This window comes from Oncorhynchus tshawytscha, linkage group LG13 (genome assembly GCF_018296145.1).
Source record: "Oncorhynchus tshawytscha isolate Ot180627B linkage group LG13, Otsh_v2.0, whole genome shotgun sequence".
In the NCBI taxonomy this organism is placed as follows: domain Eukaryota; kingdom Metazoa; phylum Chordata; class Actinopteri; order Salmoniformes; family Salmonidae; genus Oncorhynchus; species Oncorhynchus tshawytscha.
Genome location: NC_056441.1, coordinates 34058019 through 34082940, shown reverse-complemented (window position 1 = coordinate 34082940; position 24922 = coordinate 34058019). Strand labels below are relative to the sequence as shown.

Genomic DNA, 24922 nt, shown 5'->3' with positions numbered 1-24922 from the left:
CACCACCAGTCCGGCAAATTTCAATTTGGGAGTTTCAAACTCTCTGCTTCCGACCATTAAATGTACAGTACAAGTATGACACATTGCTGTTAGGCCTGTACAACGCCTTGCCTCCAGGACAGATACCACTGGAATCATTGGCTTTCCCATATGCACACGTCGCTCAACGGGCAATAAATTCATTATCTTGTTTTGCTCGTTTCAGGCGGAGCACCCTCGTCACCGCTGTAATGGATGCTGCCAAGCCTAACATGACAGCGCTTCCCTTCAGGATTGATGTTTCCTGCATGAATGTGCCTGGGAAATCACTGCGTCAACAAGTAAAGCCACTAGGCACCCCCAAGAGAAGCTGAATACATGAAAACCTGAGCATGATAACCGGCTCCAGTGACTCACTCTTGGTGGTGTTCTCAGTAGTGAGAGAAATTATATTCAGCCCGGTCTCAAAAGACCAATCTTCCCTTTGTCGGACTCAATCTGAACGTCAATACCAACTGACGATTCAATCGTTTCCCCAGCCTCTTCATGTATTTACACATAGGCGTTTCAATACGGCGTTACACCTACCACAGTATGAGACTCTCTTTATGCCAAGGATTTCCACTAGGTGAAGACGTGCGTGTCGTGTACATTTGTTAATGATACGGCCCGGGCCGCGGCGCCGCGTGGTGCATACTGTTACAAGGTGATAAACCGTGGACGGCTATAGGAAATACGTTAAGCTGCCGTAAAAGTAATTAGGAGGTCGGCATACCACGCGGACGTCCCCCATAACGCATGCAAATGAGACAATCTGATGTGATTTCTGCTCCGTCTCGGCCCCATAATTGCATACCTCCACCCGAGCTGACGACCCACCGCCGAGTTCCTAAAGTGTTTTTTAATGAGTTGAGGCACTTACAAATGGAGTGTCTCTGTGTTATCTTCCTTGTATTAAAAGGGAAGGTCTATAGCATCAGTTACTGCCAAATAAGTCATAAATTGCCGGTAATTATGATCATTTGCACAGCGTTCGCCCGCAAGACCTTTTTCGAAAGGGGCTCTTGTTCCTTTTAAAAGACCTTGTAGAGCTTTCGGAACAAACCAAGGCCAATTTTTGGACCGGATTGTTCGAGCCAGCTGGCACCACACAGGTCTGTCCAATGTTCTACAGCCGCAGGACCAATCTCTTAGAACACTGCGGACCACTTAGGCTTTGTGGAGTAATCATAGATGGGCACAAGGCCACTGTAATTTACTATATGAGCTGCAGTTCAATAACCAACTGCATTCCCTATGTCCTATTGGTGTATCTCTAAATTATGTATAAAGTATCCACTTTAGAATTAAAGTTAATATGTCAGATTGGGCAGGATTTATGGACAAAGTTCATCCTAACTGGCTTACGGATATATCAATAATCATTGTATGTAAAGCCACGATAAAGATAATATATTCCAAGTGCAGTGGTAAGTTCTCATGTCATATTTCCATCCTCTGGTTTTAACCAGGATCAGTAAAGCACTGCCTTCATTAAATTGATTTGTTTCATAGGCATTCAGAAATGACAAACAGTCACTCTGACCATTACCTGGCTAAACTTTGGCATGCTCCCTACGCCTAGTCCATCATTGGAGTCAGGACGTTTTCTGCATAGCCATCAAGACCGTTTCAAGGTCTTTGGCATTGCCAGTGTTTCTGGGGGGTTTCAGTGATTGAAAACCACCTTCACTGTGTTCCCGGTGCTCGTGGAGGGCCACCTTGAACCCTGTGTGCTGCTGCATGATGGGATTGACTGCTAATGAGGCGATACCGCCATGATTTTATACACAGATTGCACCTGGGGGCCAATCAAAGTTCACTCAAAATAGCATTATTTTTTAAAAACAGACTCCAGTCAGAATTGGACTTCCCCCAATCGAGAAATCACTTCTCTGACAGACATTCACGCTTGGCTGAGCCATGCCAGGGCCAGGAGGTTAAAGCCCAACGTGCCTGTTGGCAGCCGAGGCTAGTCTCTCCATTAGCCTCTAATAGCGTCGTTCACTCCTTGGGTTAATCACAGTGAATGGCAAAGGCTGGGCTTCTATTACATCACAAGGGTCTTCTCTGGTGTGAGGCTCGCTCTGTGAATTACAATTACCACGCTCAAGTAATATTAGGCCTACCAGAGGGGTTTATTGACTTGGGCCATGCCGAGTTATGAATTGCGAGATTGAAAGTACATTATCTATCGGCTACCCAAGGAGATGCTCTTGGTTTAAAAAGTGTATCTGATCTTACTCCTCAGCCTCCAATTTCCAGAAGCAGCAACACGTGTTTAATCTTCTCTACAAGATGTGGAACTAGAGCAATGTTTGTAGCCCTGTGAAGGAGCAAACTGAACCAAACAATCAAACATTACTTTGAATTTTGAGTCAAATAAAAAGCTATAATGGTCTCTAAGTCAAAAGGTTTAACAGACACGGAAAAGCTTGGGGTACTCTTTCATTTTCAAGTCGTCTAGTGAGAAGCCTTTAAAGGGAAAAGACACTTACACTGTTTAAAAAAAATTGTTTCATTAGTCCCACTGTTGATACAGTCCCAAAATGTTTTGCATGTCAGCAGTCAAGTTTTCAAGATATTAGACATACAAGAAGCAAAAGGGTCAGCGTTCACATCGTCATGGTGTGAAACTACTAATTGCCAATAGTTATAGCAAACTCATTGCATGTCACTTAATTCAAAGTGTTTATGCTCAGTCATACTACAATAAAACGAATTGGAAAGCAACACAGGGAGAAAGAAAGGGCGAGAGACTGGGAGAAATGGAAACTGACCGTAGGCCGAGTCTGCCGCGGAGTTCTGGTTTCGTGTGGTCGCCAGCACATCTGCTGATGGGAGCAAAACAAAGCATTAATATGGAGAGAGAAAAGACGGAGTGAATTACATACCGCTCCACAAAGACATAAGAAAATAAATGGGGTTTTCCCGGCGGCGTGACGTGAAATACAAGTAGTAGGTTCCAAATTGGGACCCAGTTGTGGATTCAAGTGTCATAAAATCATTTTTAGATGTGCCATTTTCTCCCCTACCGTACTTTTCTCTTAATATTCTTGTACTTTTAGTCTGCCTTGTATAAACATGCAGTGTAGCATGTAAATGTGTCTGCAGTATGTAGCCTTGTTGATAGAACTTCCGTGTGTATCTAAGAACATACTTAAAAAATATATATATTTGTAGGTATTTTCTTAACTGCATTGTTGGTTAAGGGCTTGTAAGTAAGCATTTCACTGTAAGGTCTACACCTATTGAATTCGGGGCATGTGACAAATACAATTTGATTTGATACTGTACCACTTCAATGTTAGCTGCCAGATTGACAGGTAGCAAATTCAATTGCCACATCATCAATTAAATCCATAACAAAAGGGGAGGAGGTATTTGATATAACACCATGGAAGCCTGTGAAACCCATTCTTCCATGAAGGAATAGACCCTCTTCTTACAGGGCTAATGTTTAGGTGAGTGGCCTGTTGCCATGGGGACGTTGATGATAGCTCACCGTGGCAGTTTTCAGGGTACAGTGAGTGGTCTCCCTCGATGTCCTGGTCAAAGCCAGCCCTGGGGAGAGAGAGAGAGAGAGAGTAAAAATGGAGGCTCATCACCTGTTTTCCTGTTTGCTGCCACCTATCCAACTGTAATTGGGACCCGTGTCATTCACTCCAGGCTGGAAGCCCATTTAGCGCCATCCTGACACAGAGAACTTGCCCGACCTGCCAGTCGTGGAGGAGAGAAGAATTTCTGTAGCCCGTACACTGTGTCAGAGAGACATCCTGCATATGCCTATGACTTCACCATCCACAGACAAGGTGGGTGAATCAGGAGAATGGCACAAACGGAGAGAACATCCATTTTTGCTGTCCAATTAGAAGCCAGCGCCACGACTGATAAAGGTCAGATGACAATAACTCTTCCTATCAGGTGACAGGGGGAGCAGATGTCGCCGGGCCTCATTTGGCAAGGACAGCCTGCATCAGTCAGGAGAAAAAAGGCAGCTATGACTAAAGCCAAGGTCATAATCCAGACCCTATTCAAACAAAATATGTAGCCAGACACAGTGTCTTGCCTGTGCATATTCCAGCACACTTTTGAGGGATGTGAAACACACGAGTGCGGGTTTGAACTATTAAGCGCTGTATTTGGGGCCACTCTCCCCTCCTGCCCACCGGTTGTTCATTCTCATTAGGATTTTTCAATCAGTGCATGCCGCTTGCACTGATAGCCATCGATAGATTTAGCGTGCTTGTGAATGAGAGAAAAGGTCCACACACAACCAGATACATTTAGAGTGGCTGGAAGCTAATGGAATGTGCGGTTTGAAGGCAGCACACAAGTGTCCATTATGGGAAGGGGAATGAATAGGATTAGGTTGGATCCTACTTCTGACACCAACGGGCACACATTCTCATTCACCCTCCAGCCCTTTCCATCTCGGAGCTGCGGAGTCCTTGCTTTGTGTTCATTTGTTTGTTTTTGCTTTTCCCCCTCCTCTCTCGCTCTCGTTCACTCGCTCTCTATGTATCCATTCTCAAAAAAAGTGTGGGATGCGTGAGCGAGAGAGCGCTATTCATTTCCCTCGCTGACACTTTAAAGCTCTATTTACTTGTAATGAAGGAGGGCAAGGGACTAGGAGACATACATATGAATAGATGCAAATTCTCAGAAAAAAAGACTGACAACGCATACATGCAAACAACGACCTACCAGAGATGCATACAGACACAGTGATATAAGTAGATATTTACAGTGGTGTAAAGTACTTAAGTAAAAATACTTTCAAGTACGACTTAAGTCGTGTTTTTGGTATCTGTACTTGATTATTTTTATTTTTTTAAACTTTTACTTCATTACATTCCTAAAGAAAATAATGTACTTTTTACTCCATTCATTTTCCCTGACACCCAAAAGTACTCGCTAAATTTTGAATGCTTAGCAGGACAGGAAAATGGTCCAATTCATGCACTCATCAAGAGAACATCCCTGGTCATCCATACTTTGATCAATTACATTTACTTTTGATACTTAAGTACATTTAAAACCAAATACTTTTACTCAAGTACTGTTTTACTGGTTGACTTTCACTTTTACTCAAGTTATTTTCTATCAACGCATATCTTTACTTTTACTCAAGTATGACAATTGGGTACTTTTTCCACCACTGGATATTTATACAAATGTTTGCCAATAAAACATATAAAACCGTCACAGGTAGGGACACCCACTCACAACCAAATACAGAGGATTCAGTTTTGGAGTTGGCCTAAATAGAAGTTTAAGTTTAGGAGAACAAGCAACATATTTTAAACCGTGGCGGGCCAGGCTGCAGAGTTCCTTCAGGACCGACTTCCGCTCCATTTAGTTTTTTCCAGGGTTGCCTCACTTGGGAGCTCTTTGGAGCGTTTTGCAAAGACGGCCTGGTCTGCCAAAGCAGCTGTCACATTCACCTCTGGATCAACCCAATTAGTCTCCAGGGAAACCACTGACTCGCTGCCACGACAACAAGGCCCATCTGCTGCTCATCTTAGGGAAGTGGCGGAACCACAGTGTCCTGGATGAGGTGTTTCCAGAACCCTGAAAACTTTCCTCGTCCCACTGAACTCCAACTCTCTATCCAAAATTGTGATCGATACTTTTGAGTGGAACTTCATGGAACTTGCAATAGTCTCAAGTTTGATGAAACCTCATCTTAAACCGCCAATTCCTGTGCTGCTGGAATGAGGAATGTCATGAAACGTTTTCCCACAAATCCCAATATTAGATTACAGTGTGTGGTATTTAATTCATGTTGGTGCACTACGACATTTAAGAAAGCTAAATTACCTTTTTTCAGCATTTAAAAGATTCAATCTAGGCTTTTACTGCGGACACAACATGACAAAATGCGCTAAACCGCCAACCCTGGAAGTGCCATGTCGAAACTCAATTCTTCAGCAGTCAAACCAGGCAGACTGCTTTCCGCTCTTCTACTCGGTCCCACACATCTAAAATCTTCACTTTTTACTGACCAAGTAACAAACAAACAAGAAAAATCTACACTGGGATATTTAAGGGGATCATCTCATATCAGCGAAACAAAGTGTTGGCAATTTGTTTGATTAGTTGAAATCGGGTGCGATGGCACTAGGTCAGGACAGAAACCAGGATCACTGCTAGGGAATGGGTGGGGTTGTGGAAAAAGGTTAACTGGTGGCATGGCCAAGTGAATCACCATAATCGCCCTTTTACACAGCAGCTTTTTCGATAGCACTGGAGATCAACGATTATGAGTCACAGTGCCAAATGACCCCTCTTCGGTTCACTGATCGATGGCAACCCATCAGTTGTTCAGTCATTTCTTATGTTCCAGATAATTAGAGAGACTATTTTCATTTTCAGGAGGTCCGGGGTGAAAACATGTTTTATTCCTGACGATTGCAGTATCTGTCAGCTCATAAATAAATCAATGAACTCAAGCCATTGTGGCTCAAGCGGTTGAGCATTCCTTTCACTTAAAGTGCATTGCACAAGTGGAAACTGGCCCAAGGCCAGCAGATATAATGAAACAAATGAATGCATATTAGCATACAGTGCACCAGAGTGTATAACTTGCTGGTATAAAGAAACTGACTAGCGCAAGAAAATGCATCTTTGAAGAGCAGCCCTTATCTGCAGTACAATGATGTCACTCACTCAATACATTCTTCTTTAATATGACTTCCACAGGGTTTGAGATTTATTTCCCTCATATCTTCTACTCTCTAATCTCCTCTCCTTTTATGGGGCCCAATACCGATGATAGATATACGATCACACTCTCAAACCTTTATTACCTTTCAGATTGACGGCTTTCAGCCCGACAGGAAGGAAAGTGACACTTACTTGAACCCTGGCGCCATGTTGGCACAGCTCCCAGTCCGGAGCCAGATGCAGTATGGGTCGCGGGATGACAGACAACTCCTAGAAAAATGACGAGGCAAGAGGCGGTTAAAATCCCTGTATGATATCGCTCCTTGGCGTGCAGGCGATGGGCGCCTGACTGTGTCTACTTTGACACAGTGACACGCCACACACACACACTTGAGCCAAGGATACTGCTGCGGTCTAGTGGAGCGTATTCTGTTGGGGCTATTCCCCAGCTGGTGCTCTGCAGAGCGAGACTGGCTGGCCTGCGTGTGAACTTGGGAGAGGCGATTGTGTCTGACAGTGTCAGTGTGTGTTTTAGCTCTTTCTCCAAGATGACAAGTCTGCCCGTGACAGACCTTAGAGGACAGGTGTGTGCATCGGTTTCTAAATATTTGTGTGTGCCGTGTCATTACGGGCCGCCTGGAGGGGTGAAGCCAGTCATCTTAGTGACAGGTGTCCTCAGTCTCTCTCCCCCAGCCGTGGTGACACACTGACAGCCAGGGCCACGGCGACTGAGGGAGAGCTCTCAGGAGGAAGAAGGGAGAGGGGAGGGTCTGTCTTTCACTTGCCTATGGGAGGAGGAGAGAGGGTTGTCTTCTTTGGGTCTCTCACTTGTCACTCAGTTCTCTGTTTCCATGATCCTCTGCCTCCCTCCCATCCCGCCAGTAGGAGATGATGCACACGGCATCATTGTGGGCTGACCTACTGTGTTTGTGTGCATGCACGTGCAAGTGTGTGTGTGTGTGACAGACTACAAAGGAGGACATTTGTTTTTTTGTTGGGTGTTTAAATGTTGAATTATTCCAATGGGAGGATCAGTCAACTATACTGATATTCTTGATGTGGTATTCTGTGCTAATGATATCGCAAACATTTCCCCCAACATTTACAGGCTGTTTAAATATTGATTATATGGGCAATTAAGCCGCCCTTTTCAATGTTTTGGTTGTTTGCCAAAATATGCTCTCTGTGCCAAACACATTTGGAGAATTTGGTCATTTCCTCATGCCTTCCCTGTACTCTTCTTGTGCCATTAATTGGCAAAATGACTAGAACAAATATAAATATTTGTTTATACTGAAATCACTTGACCACAAATTGACATCTAATGAGCTTGGTATCCAGAGACTAAGTATTTGTTATAACACAGAGCAAACCATTTTGAGCAGTGTAAAAGCGGTACTAAATCCTAACAATACTGCATATCCTCCCCTTTGCACTCTTGCACAATCATCTCTGCCTTGTTGTAACTCACTTTTTGCAGGCGCCGTGCTCGGTGCAGCGGCTGAGTGGTACTCTGATGACACAGCTGGTGAAGGCCACGAACAAGGCATGATGCTCCTTATCCAGCTCCATTCCCAGAATCCTCCTGTCCTCCTGCCCCTGAACGTTGCACCTGTGGCAAAATATGGTCATGTGACACGTGAGAACCCTTACAGCACAGCCATACTAATGGATTAGAGTTAGAACCACAGACACGTGAAACACAGTACTATTCATTAGTCACAGGTCGCCTTTAGCCTCCGGGGCTCCCATTTCTATCTCTGTAATAAATGTTCATTTAGTAAGTTTATATACCATTTGAACACCCAATATAGTGTGGAAAATGCAATTACTCTGCGTGTGAACTACCTTAGTTAATATTTTGATTATTTGGTAGGGGTAATACCATAATAATGTAGGTTACAAGCTTCAAAGGAATACTCCGCTCAAAAACTTTGGTATTTGTTTCATTAGTCCACTGTTAGTATAGTCCCCCAAATCTTTGCATGTCAGAAATCAAGTTTTCAAGAAATAGGACTTTCACTGTTTTGCATCCTATTATGCTTTTTGCGTCATTATGATGCCGTGGTCAGTATTTATACCATATTCCTTTAAATCAGGTATAGACTAATTCATTTGGAGATGTTCCCGGCTGAAATTAGACACAGGTTCTTATATAACAGTCAGGTTTTCATTCCATTACCGACTTTTGCTTTTACTAAACCCGTTATAGACTGACTTATAGAGGTTCTGTACTGACTTAGAGGGGTTATAGACATCAATGTCCTCCAAGAGTTGGGAGCCAAAGGAGGCGTTAGGATGAGTGCTGGACAACACCTTCAGGACCCTGCCATCCTCAGAGCCCAGAAAGACTACAGTGCGGTCCTTAGACGGCCCGGCAGATGTGTCCACCGCAATCTGAGTCAGCTTGTACCTGGAGAAGGGAAAAACACAGTTAGCGCTGATTGTACGGCCGGCAACGGTAACTAGTCAGCCATAATGTGTCAGTCATTCAGAACAAGTGCACCGCCATGACTGGCATGGCGATACGAATCAACATAGGGTTATAAATTATTTTGAATTTTTATTTATTTAACTTGGCAAGTTAGTTAAGAACAAATTCTTATGTACAATGTCGGCCTACCCGGGCCAAAACCAGCCAGCGCTGGGCCAATTGTGCGCCGCTCTATGGGACTCCCAATCACGGCCGGTTGTGATAGAGTCTGGATTCGACCCAGGGTGTCTGTAGTGACGCCTCCAGCACTGAGATGCTGGGCCACTCGGGAGACTTTCAGTTGGATATGGTTTTTCAACCCTTTGTGCTTTCCTGATTTTAACCCACGTGATTCTGACATTTTCTGTGCACCAAAAGATGGAGTGGAGAGCACACTCAAATGGGGTAACAGAAGTGCTAGACTGCAGCTGCGTTGAAATTTCACTTCTGCTTTAGGCTACTTTCTGGGTGAAATTTGGCACTTTCCCGAATGGTTACTGTTGGTTGCCTAGCAGGAGAACAGCTGTCAAGGAAGGTTTTGTAAATGAACCATGATTGCTTCCAGAATGTGCAGGTTCTTATCTTTGTGTGTTTGCACGTGCATATCTAACACCAGTCATCTCAACTGGCTGCTGAAGACTGAAGCATAGCCACTGTATGTCATGTTCAGTTTATTAACATCAACTATGCTATAAAATATGTTATTTCCTCGGGTTCGTGAACGCAACACACTCGATGAGAATATCTTATGATTTAAACCCCATTTTATCTCCCAATATTTCCATGACTTCACTAGGACTTCGGGACATTTCACCAGGATGTTTCGTCTCTAGATTTGGGAGCAGTGTGAGATAACACGTTCCCCATGCACCCCTGACTTTTGTTGTCATTTACCAGAGTATCACATCAGCTTCCTGCAGTGAGAAGCAGCAGGCGGGTCACCCAGGGGGTACGGCAGACAGACACAAGCAGCTCATGTCACCTCTGCACCGCCATTAAATGTCAAACTTTGTGGATGAAGCCACAGTCTCTGGTCAAATACACTAGCAGTAGCTAGGCTGAGGCAATTTCTGGGTTTTTGTTCCTGAGTGAGAACTTCAGTTATATGGTTTGAGTAAAGTGTCATTCTTAGACTAATTAGATTTATGGTTGCACTGAAATACTGATATATGTTAAATTTGATCAAATGTTATATTACATTGCATTATTGTATATTTGTCTATGTTTCCATTTGTCCACACAAAGAGAAGTGGTTATATTGTTTGGTACTGCCCTACTGTACCTGCTGGTGGTGCGGGTGAAGCAGGGCCGGTCGTTGACGGAGGGCACCGCCTCGTCCATCAGCGGGTAAGACTTGATGAAGGTTAGCGTGTCGTCGGGGAAGTTGATGGATGACTTGTAGGCCGAGGCCGGGCCATCACCGGCACAGGAACCAGGCCTAAAGCAGAGAATAGAGAAATTACATTTGGCAAGTCTTATTTAAACAAATCACGGGTGTGTACTGTGCTAGCTGGTCCCAGATCTGTTGGTGCTGTATAGCCAACTCATAGGTTTGTTGTCATGCCTGGTCATATGTATTCTAGTGCCCCTTCAGGACAGTCTCATACCTGGGCTTAGGCACCTGTTCCTCCGGTACCGGGGTCCAGGCTGAGTCACTGGTCTTCTGCTCCTTAAACTTCCCATTGAAGGCCTTCTCTATGTCGTCCATGTAGAAGGCACACACTGCTGAGCCAGGGATACTGACGAGGGAGGGAGACGCAAAGAGCGTGTTCAAAAAAATAAATAAAAAGAGCCTCGCGGGACTGAGCTGTCGAAAAGGTTTGTTGAAACATGGTTGGCTGGTCAAACAAGGTGAAAAAAAGCGACATGATTTGTATCTGGTGAGTACAGCTCTGTGTATAATTAAAAATCAATATCAAGACGTTTCTGTGGTAAAACTAAAATGTTCCTGGGCTGCGAGGAAGGAGGTCCAGTGTGAGTGAATATCACACTGTTTTTCCAGTTTTAGTGGTGTTGCATATTCTTGCAGTGGAATACCCATTTCAGATAGAAGATGTGGTATATTCTCTAAAATATACTGTATAAGGCAATGTTTATATGGCCCACTTTCGAACAGCCCCTCATTTACTACTTTCTTGCATGTATCTCTCTTTTATACATAGTGGGTAACTGGCAAATTGTGAAGGTGGGGGGGTGTAGTTAAACCATGGGGGTAGGGCTGGGCTATACATAAAATTCCAAATGCCTGTATCGCAAGAATCTAGGTTTTCTTGTTTTTATGAGCGTTCGGTCTTTGGTCTCGCTCCTTCTGTGCTGTGTGCACTGTGCACCATCCCACTCGCACAGACACCAAGCCCCTGCCACTTCCAGTACAACAAAAGACAGAGTATCTTCTTCCTCTCTGACAGCATGCAGTTTAAACTCGCTATTTACATTTGAGGTTTGGTCCAACAGAATCGGTCATATGGACACCAAAACTATTAGACATCATTTTACTGTAATAGACGAGAAGTGAACCTTGATTTTTGAGATTTTTTTCTCCCCAATTTCGGGATTTCCAACTCCCTTCCAATCTCCCCAACGGCCTCGGGAGAGGCAAAGTTCAAGTCACGCGTCCTCCCGAAACATGACTCGCCAAGCCACGCTGCTTCTTAATGCCTAGAAGCCTGCCGCACCAATGTGTCGGAGGAAACACTGTTCAACTGATCGACTGAAGTCAGCTTGCAGGCACGATGAGCCAAGGAAAGCACCCCTGCCAAACCCTCGCTGGGCCAAAGGTGCGCCACCATACGGGACTCCCGGTCACGGCCTGCTGTGACACAGCCTGGGATCGAACCCCAGGCTTGTAGTGACGCCTCAACACTGTGATGCAGTGCCTCAGGCCGCTGCGCCACTCTGGGAGAACTGAACCTTTTTAGCTCTCAGCTCCCAACATGTGAAACAGAGTAGACCCTACGAAAACGAGAGTATCAATGAACATGATTGTGGAAAACGTATTGTGGAAAACGTTTGTTGTGCGCGGCATAGCAGCATTTTAGCCACATACTGTTATGTGCTAGCTTTCTAGTCTGTGTTTTTTTAAATGTGCAATTTATAATTGTGCAATGAGCATAAAGAGACACGTTTATATAAGGAATTGGAAACTCGTTCTCATTCTGTGAAATAAGCCTCGTCTTATCCAGGTAGGCAACTTGATTTCAAATCTGAAAGTGAACAGGCTACGTCATTCAAACAGCTGGACAGGAGGGTGCATTCATAACAGTTCAATTGTTCTACCTTGTTAGCAAGCAAATAGATCCAAGTTGGCTAGATTTGAAATATAAAGATTAGCTGGCTACTCGCTAGCATGTGGGCTTGTGCTTGAGAGATTGTTTATGAGACCTGTGTTCATTTTCTATAATGCCTGCTACAAGAAGTTCGTCACTATGAGTGGACGTGCATATTTCTGGTAAAATTTGTAACAAAAAAAAGGTATTTTCTAGGACTAATTGAAAGCCAGATCAGTGATTATTGCAAAGAAAAGCAGGTTAAACTATTTTGAGAAAATAATTAAATTGTTAAATGGGTCTCATGCTTGTGGAAGGATTTGATTTAGCTTAGGTATACTTTCTTAAACCCTGAATTCATTAGATTATTCCTGACTGTTTGAAATGCTGTTTAATGACCTTTAATTGTGCAAGCCTATTTAGAGAAAACATTTTGTATATTGTGAATCGCTGTTAAGTGGTAACAATTATTTTTAGGCCATTTCGCCCAGCCGTACATGGGGGCTGTTTTTGCATTTCAAATTAGGGAGGTGTTGAACAATGGAAGTGTTAACGAATTTACCTTTAATAAAGTAGAGAACAAATCACACAGACCCGATACCTGTATTTTGGTTACATTACTTGATCTTTAGGTGGGTTTTAATTGTCCATGTTTTTTTTTTACCCCACGACCCCTTTCAGATATACAAAATAGCAGGTAAAAAGGAGAATCCATAGTAAAATAGTAGGAATTCTGTCTGTATGAAAGGGGTATAGGAAACGTATGGATATTGGCTTTGATGCACTAGTGCCCAGTCATTTAACATTCATTCACCACTACTTTCTTGACCGCTAGGCTAACCTGTTAGCTTGCGTAGTGAACACTCCAACCACTGCGGGGCGCTGGTTGATCTGCAGCACGTTGGTGAGTGACTGCAGCACGTCGAAGTAGAAGAAGGAGTCGCCGGGCACCGAGCAGTTGAGCCGCGCCTTCAGGAAGGAGGTCCAGTAGCGCTCCAGCACCCGAGGAGAGCCGCCGTTGTCGTTCTTACACACCCGCGCCACACGAGAGAACACCACCTTGGAGCCAAACCAGAAAATAATGAAATATCACAGAATAGTGCTTTACTATCCTTGGCGCTCTTCTCCTGACCCCCTGAGACATGGGACTTGAGAGGCTTGAAGCAGCCACAGTTCTAGCTGTCTGGGGTTAACAAGTGCCTTGCTGAAGGGCACACCGGTAGTAGCGGGTACTTGAGATTCTGTCACCAGCCGTTACCATTTCATTTTCAACCTGCCCTCACCTGGGATTTCAACCAGCAACCCGCTGGTTACACCAGACTAACTCCCACAAATGGATGTTATATTTCCCATTCATGATAGCTCAGTGGATCCGGTCCAGAAGGCTGCAGACCTGTCAATATAGTTAATCTCCTATGTCCGACCATAATGGTGCCTTTATTTTTTCACAATGAAACGATCACCCATCTCCACTAGTCTTGATACATCTGATATGGGAACATAGTACATCCATTCTCACGTCTTGCTCTAATGGACAGAGCTGAAGAACACAGGCCATACAGTACAGTCGTGGCCAAAAGTTTTGAGAATGACACAAATATACATTTTCAAAGTCTGCTGCCTCAGTGTCTTTAGATATTTTTGTCAGATGTTACTATGGAATACTGAAGTATAATTACAAGCATTTCATAAGTGTCAAAGGCTTTTATTGACAATTATATGAAGTTGATGCAAAGAGTCAATATCTGCAGTGTTGACCCTTTCCTTTTCAAGAACTCTGCAATCCACCCTGGCATGCTGTCAATTAACTTCTGGGCCACATCCTGACTTGCATAATCCATGCTTGGAGTTTGTCAGAATTTGTGGGTTTATGTTTGTCCACCCGCCTCTTGAGGATTGACCACAAGTTCTCAATGGGATTAAGGTCTGGGGAGTTTCCTGGCCATATCAGTCTGTCCCTGATGTTTTTCCTGGAGAGAAGTGGCTCCTTTGCTGCCCTTCTTGACACCAGGCCATCCTCCAAAAGACTTCGCCTCACTGTGTGTGCAGATGCACTCACACCTGCCTGCTGCCATTCCTGAGCAAGCTCTGTACTGGTGGTGTTCCGATCCCGCAGCTGAATCAACTTTAGGAGACGGTCCTGGCGCTTGATGGACTTTCTTGGGCACCCTGAAGCCTTCTTCACAACAATTGAACCGCTCTCCTTGAAGTGCTTGATGATCCGATAAATGGTTGATTTAGATGCAATCTTACTGCCAGCAATATCCTTGCCTGTGAAGCCCTTTTTGTGCAAAGCAATGATGACGGCACGTGTTTCCTTGCGGTAACCATGGCTGACAGAGGAAGAACAATGATTCCAAGCACCACACTCCTTTTGAAACTTCCAGTCTGTTATTCGAACTCAATCAGCACGACAGAGTGATCTCCAGCCTTGTCGTCGTCAACACTCACACCTGTGTTAACGAGAGAATCACTGACATGATGTCAGCTGGTCCTTGTGTGGCAGGGCTGAAATGCAGTGGAAATGTTTTTTTGGGGGATTCAGTTCATTTGCATGGCAAAGAGGGACTTTGCAATTAATTGCAATTCATCTGATCCCTCTTCATAGCATTCTGGAGTATATGCAAATTGCCATCATACAAACTGAGGCAGCAGACTTTGTGAAAATTAATATTTGTGTCATTCTCAGAACTTTTGGCCACGACTGCACATACATTTGTGGTTCTATCACTGACACCCTTTTACCTTGCCCAGGGTGGTGTACTCCACTGCAATCTCACTGAGGAAGAAGTAGACATAATTCCCATACTCGATCGCATGGTGGAAATGGGGCTCTGGGGAGGCAAGCAGGCACAACAAGAGGGGAGAAGTGAGAGGTGAGATCGAATGAAAGTCATTATGGGGGAGTCATCATTTTCTGGGGAGTATCTGTATCTGCCGGAGATGGAGTCCTTGCTGTTCAGGCATTTGCGCCAACCCTGTACTAACACCAGATCCAACTAATTACATACCCAGCCATCACCTTCGTCTTGAGATGTCTTAAGAAACACTCAATGCCATCTCTCGAGACATGTTATGGGTGTCAAGACAAGTCTCAAGACACCAATGTAAAAGATTTAGTCTTTATATAGTCTTCATTTTGGAATGTTTAACATTTAAAATTCATGGAACATTCTACTGACAGTTGATATAAGACTCAAATGGTAGTCTGTCAAACCTGGAAGATTTTTTTTCAACTTGAGGAAAGCAAGCAAAGCATTTTAATATGTAATGTACATTAGGCAAAATAATATTTCGTCAATATGAAGAAATATGTTAGACATATTGTTTTGGCACAACCAAATGTGACATTGTGCAGACTTTGGTTAGCGAGCTAACAACTGTCATTAGCTAGCAAGTATAGTTAAATCTCTAAATGCATGTCTCTTTTTTTCAGTTGCCCAATGGAGTCCATGGGGGAGCACAAAGAGGGAACGGGATCATGTCAAAGGTCTCAACCTCGATGATCGTTCAGCCATCACCACCCATCACCTTAAGATGTCTCAAGACAAAGTTGACCTACTCTCGTTAACCGGGCGACCAATTCGGGTCTTTCCTGTGCAGTTTTATTAAACAGAGAATACATCTAAATGTTACATTAAATAACATCTCCCAAATAAATGGATAAATGGCTGGTGCATTTATAGATGTTTCTTGTTTTATTGATCAGCCCTGCCAACCTCACGTGCTGCAGAGTAGACTGGACTTATAGTGACCTTCATGCATGGTTAGGCTGACGAGGTACGTTATGACGGATGCTTGCATCTGCTTTCTTGTTTTCACATGTGCTTTGGTAGTCATTGTGTAATGGACACGGCCCATGTCTCTTTTGTCAGGATACGAGGATGGAAGACATGTCAGCCACCCAACTAAATGAAGGTAAGCGGTCACCCAGCAAATACAAGTGAGAACACCGCATTGCAAAAAAAAGGACCAGGACACATGCAACGGTCAACTTCTTCCCATGAGAACAGGAGTGCTTAGCTGATTCATTCTATTTTCAGACTGGACATAGACAAAAGCTGGCGTCCTATCTGGTGTCAAACGGTAAGACCTCGTGGACGATGGGGCTTTACGCTTCAGGTGAGCTGTTCATAAATAAGGTACAAGAAAATAGCGGTGTACCTAATGATACCTAATTACATTTGATTTTCTTACAGATTAAGGAAGAGCATCTCTGAGATCCCCAAACAAGAGAAGACTATCTCTGGCTGTAAAGGCTTGAAGACAGGCGTTGTTTGGAGCTCTATACCACCTTCAGCTACAGTTATTTTGTTGCTTCTGAAATTGTTATTTTTGGTCAATAAATCTTGATTACTTTGATTTGGTGTCCGTCACAATTGGGGCTATGGATGTGCACGAAAGTCGTAGAGTGAGTGATTAGTATTTATAATGCATTTTTTTAAATAAAAACAACAAATTATTAAAATGTCTTGGTATTTCCAATACGTGTTTATAGAGACGTGTCGTCATTTGCTAAGACAGGTCTCAAGACATTGTGATGGCTGGGTATGTAAGGACTTGATGATGCAGTGCTGAGTTAAAATGGGTGTTCTGGTACTGGGCTGAAAATCGACACACCCCCAACCAGGACACTGACAGACACGACATTCACGTGACCGACCTCGGAGCCACTTGGAGTCGTACTTGACGGTCCGCAGGACGGGGCTGTCGTCGCCAAGACTACGGTAGATGACAGCGTCGCTGGCCAGGAAGTCGGTCATGGTGGCAGAGTAGAAATCACCACCTAGAAAATAAAGTGAGTATAGTAAATATAGCAATTAATAAGTAAGATAGTATAAAAAAAGCAAGTCATGGTAAGACAATACAATTAAAATAGTTAAGCTTTATATAAAAGACAAGTCCATGTCATATCTATTTACCAATTCATATATGAAACACTTACATTTATGCTATAAGAATGCTCAGATTTTTTATGACTAATCGATTTAGCCATAAAACTAGGCTTCCGTCTTGACCTACCTAAAAGGCCTAACACTTAGGCTTTGGACAACATTTTATTGCTAATGGACTATGGGCAAAACATTGACATTTCAAACTCTAAATGTATAAATTCAGCCACTCACCAGCAAAGAGGCCAAGGTTGGATTGGCCTGACTCGAAGGGACAGCGCGCCTGACCCAACACCTCTTCGCCAACCTGCTCCAGGGTGGTCATCTGTGTGAGCGAGAGGAAACTTAGTTCTCTGTCGCCATTATGGCCTAGGGCCTGGACTGAAACTAGCACTACACAAATCCCTTAACCCCAATACCTCCTTTGCAACATTAGTGGAATTGCTAGCACGGCTGCGGTTGCTCAGCCCCTTGCTAGCACGGCTGCGGTTGCTCAGCCTCTTGCTAGCACGGCTGCGGTTGCTCAGCCTCTTGCTAGCACGGCTGCGGTTGCTCAGCCCCTTGCTAGCACGGCTGCGGTTGCTCAGCCCCTTGCTAGCACGGCTGCGGTTGCTCAGCCCCTTGCTAGCACGGCTTGTGGTTGCTCAGCCCCTTGCTAGCACGGCTGTGGTTGCTCAGCCCCTTGCTAGCACGGCTGTGGTTGCTCAGCCCCTTGCTAGCACGGCAGTGGTTGCTCAGCCCCTTGCTAGCACGGCAGTGGTTGCTCAGCCCCTTGCTAGCACGGCTTGTGGTTGCTCAGCCCCTTGCTAGCACGGCTGTGGTTGCTCAGCCCCTTGCTAGCACGGCTGTGGTTGCTCAGCCCCTTGCTAGCACGGCTGTGGTTGCTCAGCCCCTTGCTAGCACGGCTGTGGTTGCTCAGCCCCTTGCTAGCACGGCTGTGGTTGCTCAGCCCCTTGCTAGCACGGCTGTGGTTGCTCAGCCCCTTGCTAGCACGGCTGTGGTTGCTCAGCCCCTTGCTAGCACGGCTGTGGTTGCTCAGCCCCTTGCTAGCACGGCTGTGGTTGCTCAGCCCCTTGCTAGCACGGCTGTGGTTGCTCAGCCCCTTGCTGGCACTCATAAATGATCTGGCTGCCCCTCCAGTGCCTCTGGGGACAGTCTCCTATTTGTGGCAAAGCAGGAGCAGGAGTGCGCACACACACACACAAACACACACACACACACACACACACAACACACACACACACACACACACACACACACACACACACACACACACACACACACACACACACACACACACACACACACACACACACACACACACACACACACACACACACACACACACACACACACACACACACACACACACACACACGAACACAAACACACACAGTGCTAGGGAAAACAAAACAACATCTGTCTGATTGGCTTCACCTCACTGCCTTCAATGAGCTGTAATTACCTCTAGTTTCTAATGCTAAATGACAAGACAAGTCATCTTTCTTGGCTTTTCAACAATCTCACTATGTTATGTATGCCAGTTGTATTTTATGAAAATAAACAGATAGATTCTTACGGCCATATTGTAAAAAGTAGTGAAAAATAAAGCATGGCGCTGACTTTTATTTAAAAAAAGTAATGAGTGATGAAAACTAAGTCAGTCTACATTGACATCATTTCGAAGTGCAAACCGACTGCCCAGGTAGCAATTATACCTTGTCAATGCAAGAGGACTGAACACACAAAAGGCTTAGCAAAAAAAAGGGGGTGAACGAAGACTCAAATTGTGGCATTGTGATAATGACTAGCTTCGTTGTCTCTGCATGCCCGCAAATCAGCAATCACAGCCTTCTAATTGGAGTGACATTAACAAACGTCAATCATGGCTCTCCAGAATCTAAAGGTTTGATGAAAGAAAGAAATGAACAGCACACATCCCCCACCTAGACTCACACACACACACACACAGACCTTGTAGTTGCGGCAGGTGGGGTTGAAGGCATTGGTGCCGCAAGCAAACAGGGTCTCATCGTTCCGCGGTACCAGCACTTTGACATAGTTGTAGCACTCATCCTGGAAAAGAAAAACACAGGATAGATAGTTAAAATAGCACTCAGGCATTACTAGGTATCACAACAATTCACAAATACAATTATGGAGCCTTGAAACCATCCAATTATGTTATAGGGTGCACTTATGTTGCTAGGGAGAGTTTCTCTCCTGACCTCAAAGTAGACACACAAGGAACATGGTGATCGATACTCACACTGTTTCTACCCCTCACGGTACACTTGGCCACATCCTTGGACCTCCATGTGAGCTTCTGCAATACATGAAAGGGGTTAGGACTAAATATGACACCACACCATGCTCTAGAGAACGCCCCACCACACCCAGAGATAAATGAAAGAGACTGGACGCAATCACAGAATGTGCTCGTGTGGCCATAGCCTGTCAGAGGCCTCTCTGTGACCTTTGGGGTCTGCCCGCCGAGAGCGTCGCTCGACTTCGCCGCCCCATCAACAGCGGGGGATTCTGGGAAGCTGATATGAAAAGGGGCTTCTGGGTATAACTACTGGAGCTCTGCCATATTGGGGTTACGCTCGAGGGTTCTCCACTGTGGTCTTTCATGTCAAACAGAGGGCGAGGTAGCTGGGGGAGCAGCCAAGCTGAGGGCCATTGTTTGCAGGCAAGTCCATTAGTCAGGAAAACTCACTAGGGGCCAGGCTGTGGTACTTCTACAAACAAATATTATTGATGTTGCAAATAAATTATGGGTACTTTGTGTTTAGAAGAGAACAAGCAGATCAAACGTGTGCAGTAATAAACCACATGGCCATGTTATTTCCTCTTTCGTTTTTTACGTTGTATTCCATCTTGCATAGCCATGTGAGGTTTGATTGACTGTTTGATTTACGTAACTTACCAGCTGGGGGACGAAGTCGTCACCAGCTGTGGTCAGGTTTACTGCAAAGACATGGTCCCTGCGGGGTAAATACTAAGATTTAGTGTCATGGTGTGCTGTTACAGTCTCATAAATATAAGGCCAAACCAGGGGTCGGTTTCCCGGATTCTCCATTGAAAATGCTACAGTGTCCGGGAAACAGACCCGGGACTGGTTAGTCTGGTTGTGATGTTTAATTGGTTGGGATTGTTAACATGTGGACCAGAACGGAGGCAGTGGATTGGCTGACTGACCTGGCAGCAATGTAGAGTATGTGATTGATCCTCAGCATCCTCTGGAAGTCCAGGCCTAGTCTGGCTGTGTCATTGTCCGACACCAGCCCCTGGAACCCTGGGCATAGGTAGGAGTCTACAAAGAGAGAAAATGATCATATAAAGAATAGCTGAATTATCACATACATAAAGATGTTTCCAATTCATGATCCCAACTGCTATGGTATTTAAATCTTTAATAATGTAGTATTTGTTGGATTTTCAGTTGCTAGTGGCAATAAACGGATATGGCGTAGCTAAACTAAACCAGTCACTCTCTGGTCAGACTCTTTCCATTCTAGTCATGTCCTATTCTTTCTGTGGACTGGATCCAGGTTCAGGAGCCCTGCTTGTTTCTAAAGGTCAGACTGGAGGGAAGGTAATGAACAGAAACCTCTGCTAGTCCCCGGTCTCGCCATTTGTGTCCAGTCCTGAGTCTTGTTCATTAAGGCACGGAACATAACATTTTTTGAAAACATGAGCATTTCTTATTGGACAAATCCCTGTTTTTATTGTCCGTTTTCTTCCGTTTAGTGCCTAATGAACACAACCCTGCTGAAGGGTAGATGAAGGTTTGATAGATCCATAGTTTATTTGGCTCGGGATGAGTGAGCCAAGATAAAGTGTCTGCTACTCTAGTTCTGGCGCAAGTCATTTGCATAAATGGCAATTATTAAAGCACATACTGTAGCCGTAAGATTAAACTTCTGTCGAAAGGCTTTGTTTGGACAACACAACAGCAAATATGATGACGAGGCAAAAGTGTTCATTAAATGATAAGACTGTTGGCATTTCGTCGATGGCAAAGACGACGCCACAACCCGCAACACGCGGGGTGAAGAGTCGAATATGCTCTAACACTAAACAAAATGCCCTTGAGAAGTCCACTCTCACTCCCAGTTTGTGTAGATTGTAAATGACAGCATCAGACCTATGCCCAATATGTCAGGAGATATATCCGTAGTCAAATCGGTTTCAAGGTGCGTTAGGCTACTACATCCGGCAAATAAGAGCTGATCTCGGTCGGAAATGTTCAGCATTTCTCCTCGACTTTGTTTTGGGCATACTGGAAGCACACTAAACTCCCTCTCGTTCTTTTTGCCCTCTCTCTTTCCACGATTTGAAGCTGTTGACCGCGCAAACCAACTCCTTTCTAATGCCACTCTCCCAATGACAGCCCCTCAGCGACACTTTCTCCTTCGCCTCTCTTTATCCACCTTTCTCACACCAATAATGTATAGAACCTCTCCGGCTCATTAACTCTCATGTAAACCACACCTCCTGGAGCCGATAGACCCCACGTATAGTTAAGAGAACTGTGGGAAAACTGTGCCCAACACCCACTCAAAATCCAATGATGGCCATTTTGAGTGCACATCTTTGGTTAATCTAATCTTGTGTTTAATTTGCACAAGACCATCCCTCCACACTCATCTCTCGTGCCGGACAACTCTACAGCCTGACTTCGGCTCATCAATGTATTAACAAGGTAGCATTAGGGCTCTGAGCCAGCCTTAGGCCACGCAAATAGGGTATCGGTTCCTTGCGTGCTGCTGGTGACAAATATCACAGCAATCTTCCTCCCCTAACTCTGGGGTAGATTTATATGTCACATCATATTAGTGCACTAACCACCAGTCCCGTGCTACTAAATTAATCCCCTTATATCACAGAGGGAAAATATGCAACATGGCACCACTTGCCCTTTTAAATCACTCTAAGCCAATCAGGGAGCTGGTGGGGCTACTCACGCTCCCATCCGACAATGTTGATTGGCTCCAGGTCCTTGGGGAAGGGCGTGGCCATGGCGGACAGTAGACAGGAAGTGAGTGCGAGGGCTGCCAGCAGGAGATGCCTCCTCATCCGTTTCGGAGGGACCATCTTGAATGAGGAGAAGCGGGTTGGGTAGCAGCAAAGACGGCTTCAGCAAGTCATGGTGTGGGGCTCCGATCCAAGGGAGCCCTGTCTGTGGTGGGAAATATGGACGGAGAAGAGAGGAATTAAGTTCAGTCAGACGAAAAGGGGTCATAGAACACACACACGTTGTTTGACTATACATGAAAACCTATTTCACAGATCATGCAGCAGAGACAGACATGTCATGCAAAATCTGTAATTGCTCAACTTAGGACCTTTTCTCAATTGGCTAGTGATCTTCGCAAATTAAATCGATTTGATTTAAAGAACATTTATTCAGGAGCCGATGTCTATTAATTGAATGATACAATTTCAGGACAAGAGGCATTTTCTGCTTGTATTATCTAAAAAAAAAAGCTACAGTTATGATTCATCATAGCCTGATGGCATCTAATGGCAACACAAATCTGCGAGCATAACAAAATGTATTCTTCATTACAATATTTGAAAGAAATGCACAACAATAAAAAAAAATCACAGGACAATTGTTTCACGTGATTGTCTCCATGTTCTGGTCTATCAACACATGACACCGGAAGCAGTCCAGAACTCCTAAAACTAAACGTTAAACACTAATAATCACAAATACATTTTTTTTCTCTCTCCAAGGTCAGACTGACACCAGACAGTTTTGGTCAGAAATATTAATGACCGACTTCAGGCTGTCTGCTTTCGTCAAAACGATATCAATGAGGAACGAATGGTCCGAGCTGGAACCCAGATGGTCTGAACGGCTGCCAACTTCAACATCTGCCTCTTAGAGTACTAACATACAGCGCTAACACACACAGCCAGAGCGATGACAAGAGGGAGCCGCTGGCGGGAAAAGGTCATTCTGTCTGAGATATAATACAGATCAGTCCAATGGACCATAGAGACGTGTCGATCGACATTTTGAACGAGTCAATTGATATAGTTTCATTGAAGTTGTTTGACTCATTTTATAATGTCCCACATTAGCTCACAGGAAACGTTTCACATTGTAAACGGCTGCATCAAGTTGATAAACCAAGTGGATTGCACAGAGCAAGATCTAGATTTACTACAACATCATACATTACTAGGTTAACATTCTAAAATCCTGACCCTCTGGACTCGCTCTGACCCTCTCCACTGACTCGCTAGAGCAGGGTTTCCAACACTCGGTCCTCAGGAACCCAAGGGGGGCATGTTTATTGTTTTTGCCCAAGCACTACACAGCTGATTAAAAAAGAATCAAGCCTTGATCATTTGAATCAGCCGTGTAACCAAAACGAGCACCCCTTGGGGTCTTGAGGACCGAGTTTGGGAAACGCTACGTTAGAGACAGGATGTTAGCTTGCCGCGCTAACTAACTGCCCTTCCAAAGTCAACAAACAGGAGCTTTCGCCATCAATATCAATTAGCCTACGCCATCCTAGTTTAGATTCCGTGCAGGTGCTTTGCCCAGCCGCGAGGTCAGCCAGTCATGCCCCCTATAAATGATAAGGATTAGCGTCTAGTCGTGTTTACGTTGTGGCTCGCGGTAGCCTCTACTCTAAAGGATTACACCCACTCAGACACGCACAACCTACTGCTCCTCTACAGTCAGACTGAAGATACATGAATGAGACAACCTGTGTTGTCATTCAATCAATGTTTGGAGGAAGTAACATTGGAAAGTCTGAGGTAATTTTTGTGATCATATTATACAAAGAGGTGAAGAGTTCAAAACTCCCCCCACTGACTAGCATAATCAGCACGACACATAAACGGGTAATGTTGTAACTGTACAGTATGGAAGGTTGGTTTCCAGAACAACATAATAGAACAAATGAAACAATGTATATTTTTTTCTGGGAAAACCAAGGTCATATTGTATGACTGTGCGCTAAGGCCCAGCTGCTTTCAGTCCACCTTCAGCTTACCTCACTAGTGAGTTGAGGAGCTAAAAGTGAGAACATGCATTCCCATATTCTCCGATAGAGTGGTTGTTACGGCGCTGCTAAGAGCTCCCAGCTGGGAGACAACGACCCCGGAGACAAAAACTCACTCTAGCTCTTCAACTTGTTCTCTATTGTGGTGGCGCCTGCCTGGGTTGTGGTAGTCACAACCGTGGGGGACATTTCCTGTCAAAAGGCAAAAGATCAAAAGTACTGTATGAAACCGCAACAGGAGGTGACTGAAGCCATCTTGGATTGATTTAAGAGGTTTGCCTCCATTTGCTATGCTAAGTGTTGTAAATGTATAAAGACCAGTCACCAGACATGTAAAAATCCAATCAAATGTTTAGGTTTTGGTCCCATATTCTTAGCACGCAATGACTACATCAACCTTGTGACTCTACAGACTCGTTGGATCCATTTGCAGTTTGTTTTGGGTGGTTTTCTCAATAGTAACTGGCATCCTGCAGTCTGGAGTCATAACTGGAGTCTGTAGAATCACAAGCTTGATGTAGAATATGGGATCAAACACTCAACTTTTGATTACTTTAACACACTAAGTCAATT

The 24922-nt window shown here is 44.5% G+C and overlaps 1 protein-coding gene across 4 annotated transcripts in view; it reads right to left on the bottom strand.

The window, feature by feature from the left end:
- LOC112264750 (semaphorin-6D) overlaps nucleotides 1-24922 on the bottom strand; it is a 101944-nt gene that overhangs the window by 6227 nt on the left and 70795 nt on the right. For 3 of the 4 annotated variants that reach the window (XM_024441548.2, XM_024441547.2, XM_024441550.2), the window contains 16 exons: nucleotides 22289-22503; nucleotides 20520-20634; nucleotides 20248-20305; nucleotides 19588-19644; nucleotides 19293-19394; nucleotides 17553-17643; nucleotides 17090-17212; nucleotides 15172-15260; nucleotides 13268-13485; nucleotides 10768-10899; nucleotides 10443-10598; nucleotides 8927-9100; nucleotides 8159-8299; nucleotides 6880-6957; nucleotides 3524-3582; nucleotides 2799-2852 (listed from right to left, as the gene is read on the bottom strand). In XM_024441548.2, the coding sequence (XP_024297316.1) occupies nucleotides 2799-2852; nucleotides 3524-3582; nucleotides 6880-6957; nucleotides 8159-8299; nucleotides 8927-9100; nucleotides 10443-10598; nucleotides 10768-10899; nucleotides 13268-13485; nucleotides 15172-15260; nucleotides 17090-17212; nucleotides 17553-17643; nucleotides 19293-19394; nucleotides 19588-19644; nucleotides 20248-20305; nucleotides 20520-20634; nucleotides 22289-22418 (1777 nt within the window). In that variant the 5' untranslated portion in view covers nucleotides 22419-22503. The remainder of the gene's footprint in view (nucleotides 1-2798; nucleotides 2853-3523; nucleotides 3583-6879; nucleotides 6958-8158; nucleotides 8300-8926; nucleotides 9101-10442; nucleotides 10599-10767; nucleotides 10900-13267; nucleotides 13486-15171; nucleotides 15261-17089; nucleotides 17213-17552; nucleotides 17644-19292; nucleotides 19395-19587; nucleotides 19645-20247; nucleotides 20306-20519; nucleotides 20635-22288; nucleotides 22504-24922) is intronic. The other variant, XM_024441551.2, reaches the window with a different exon arrangement.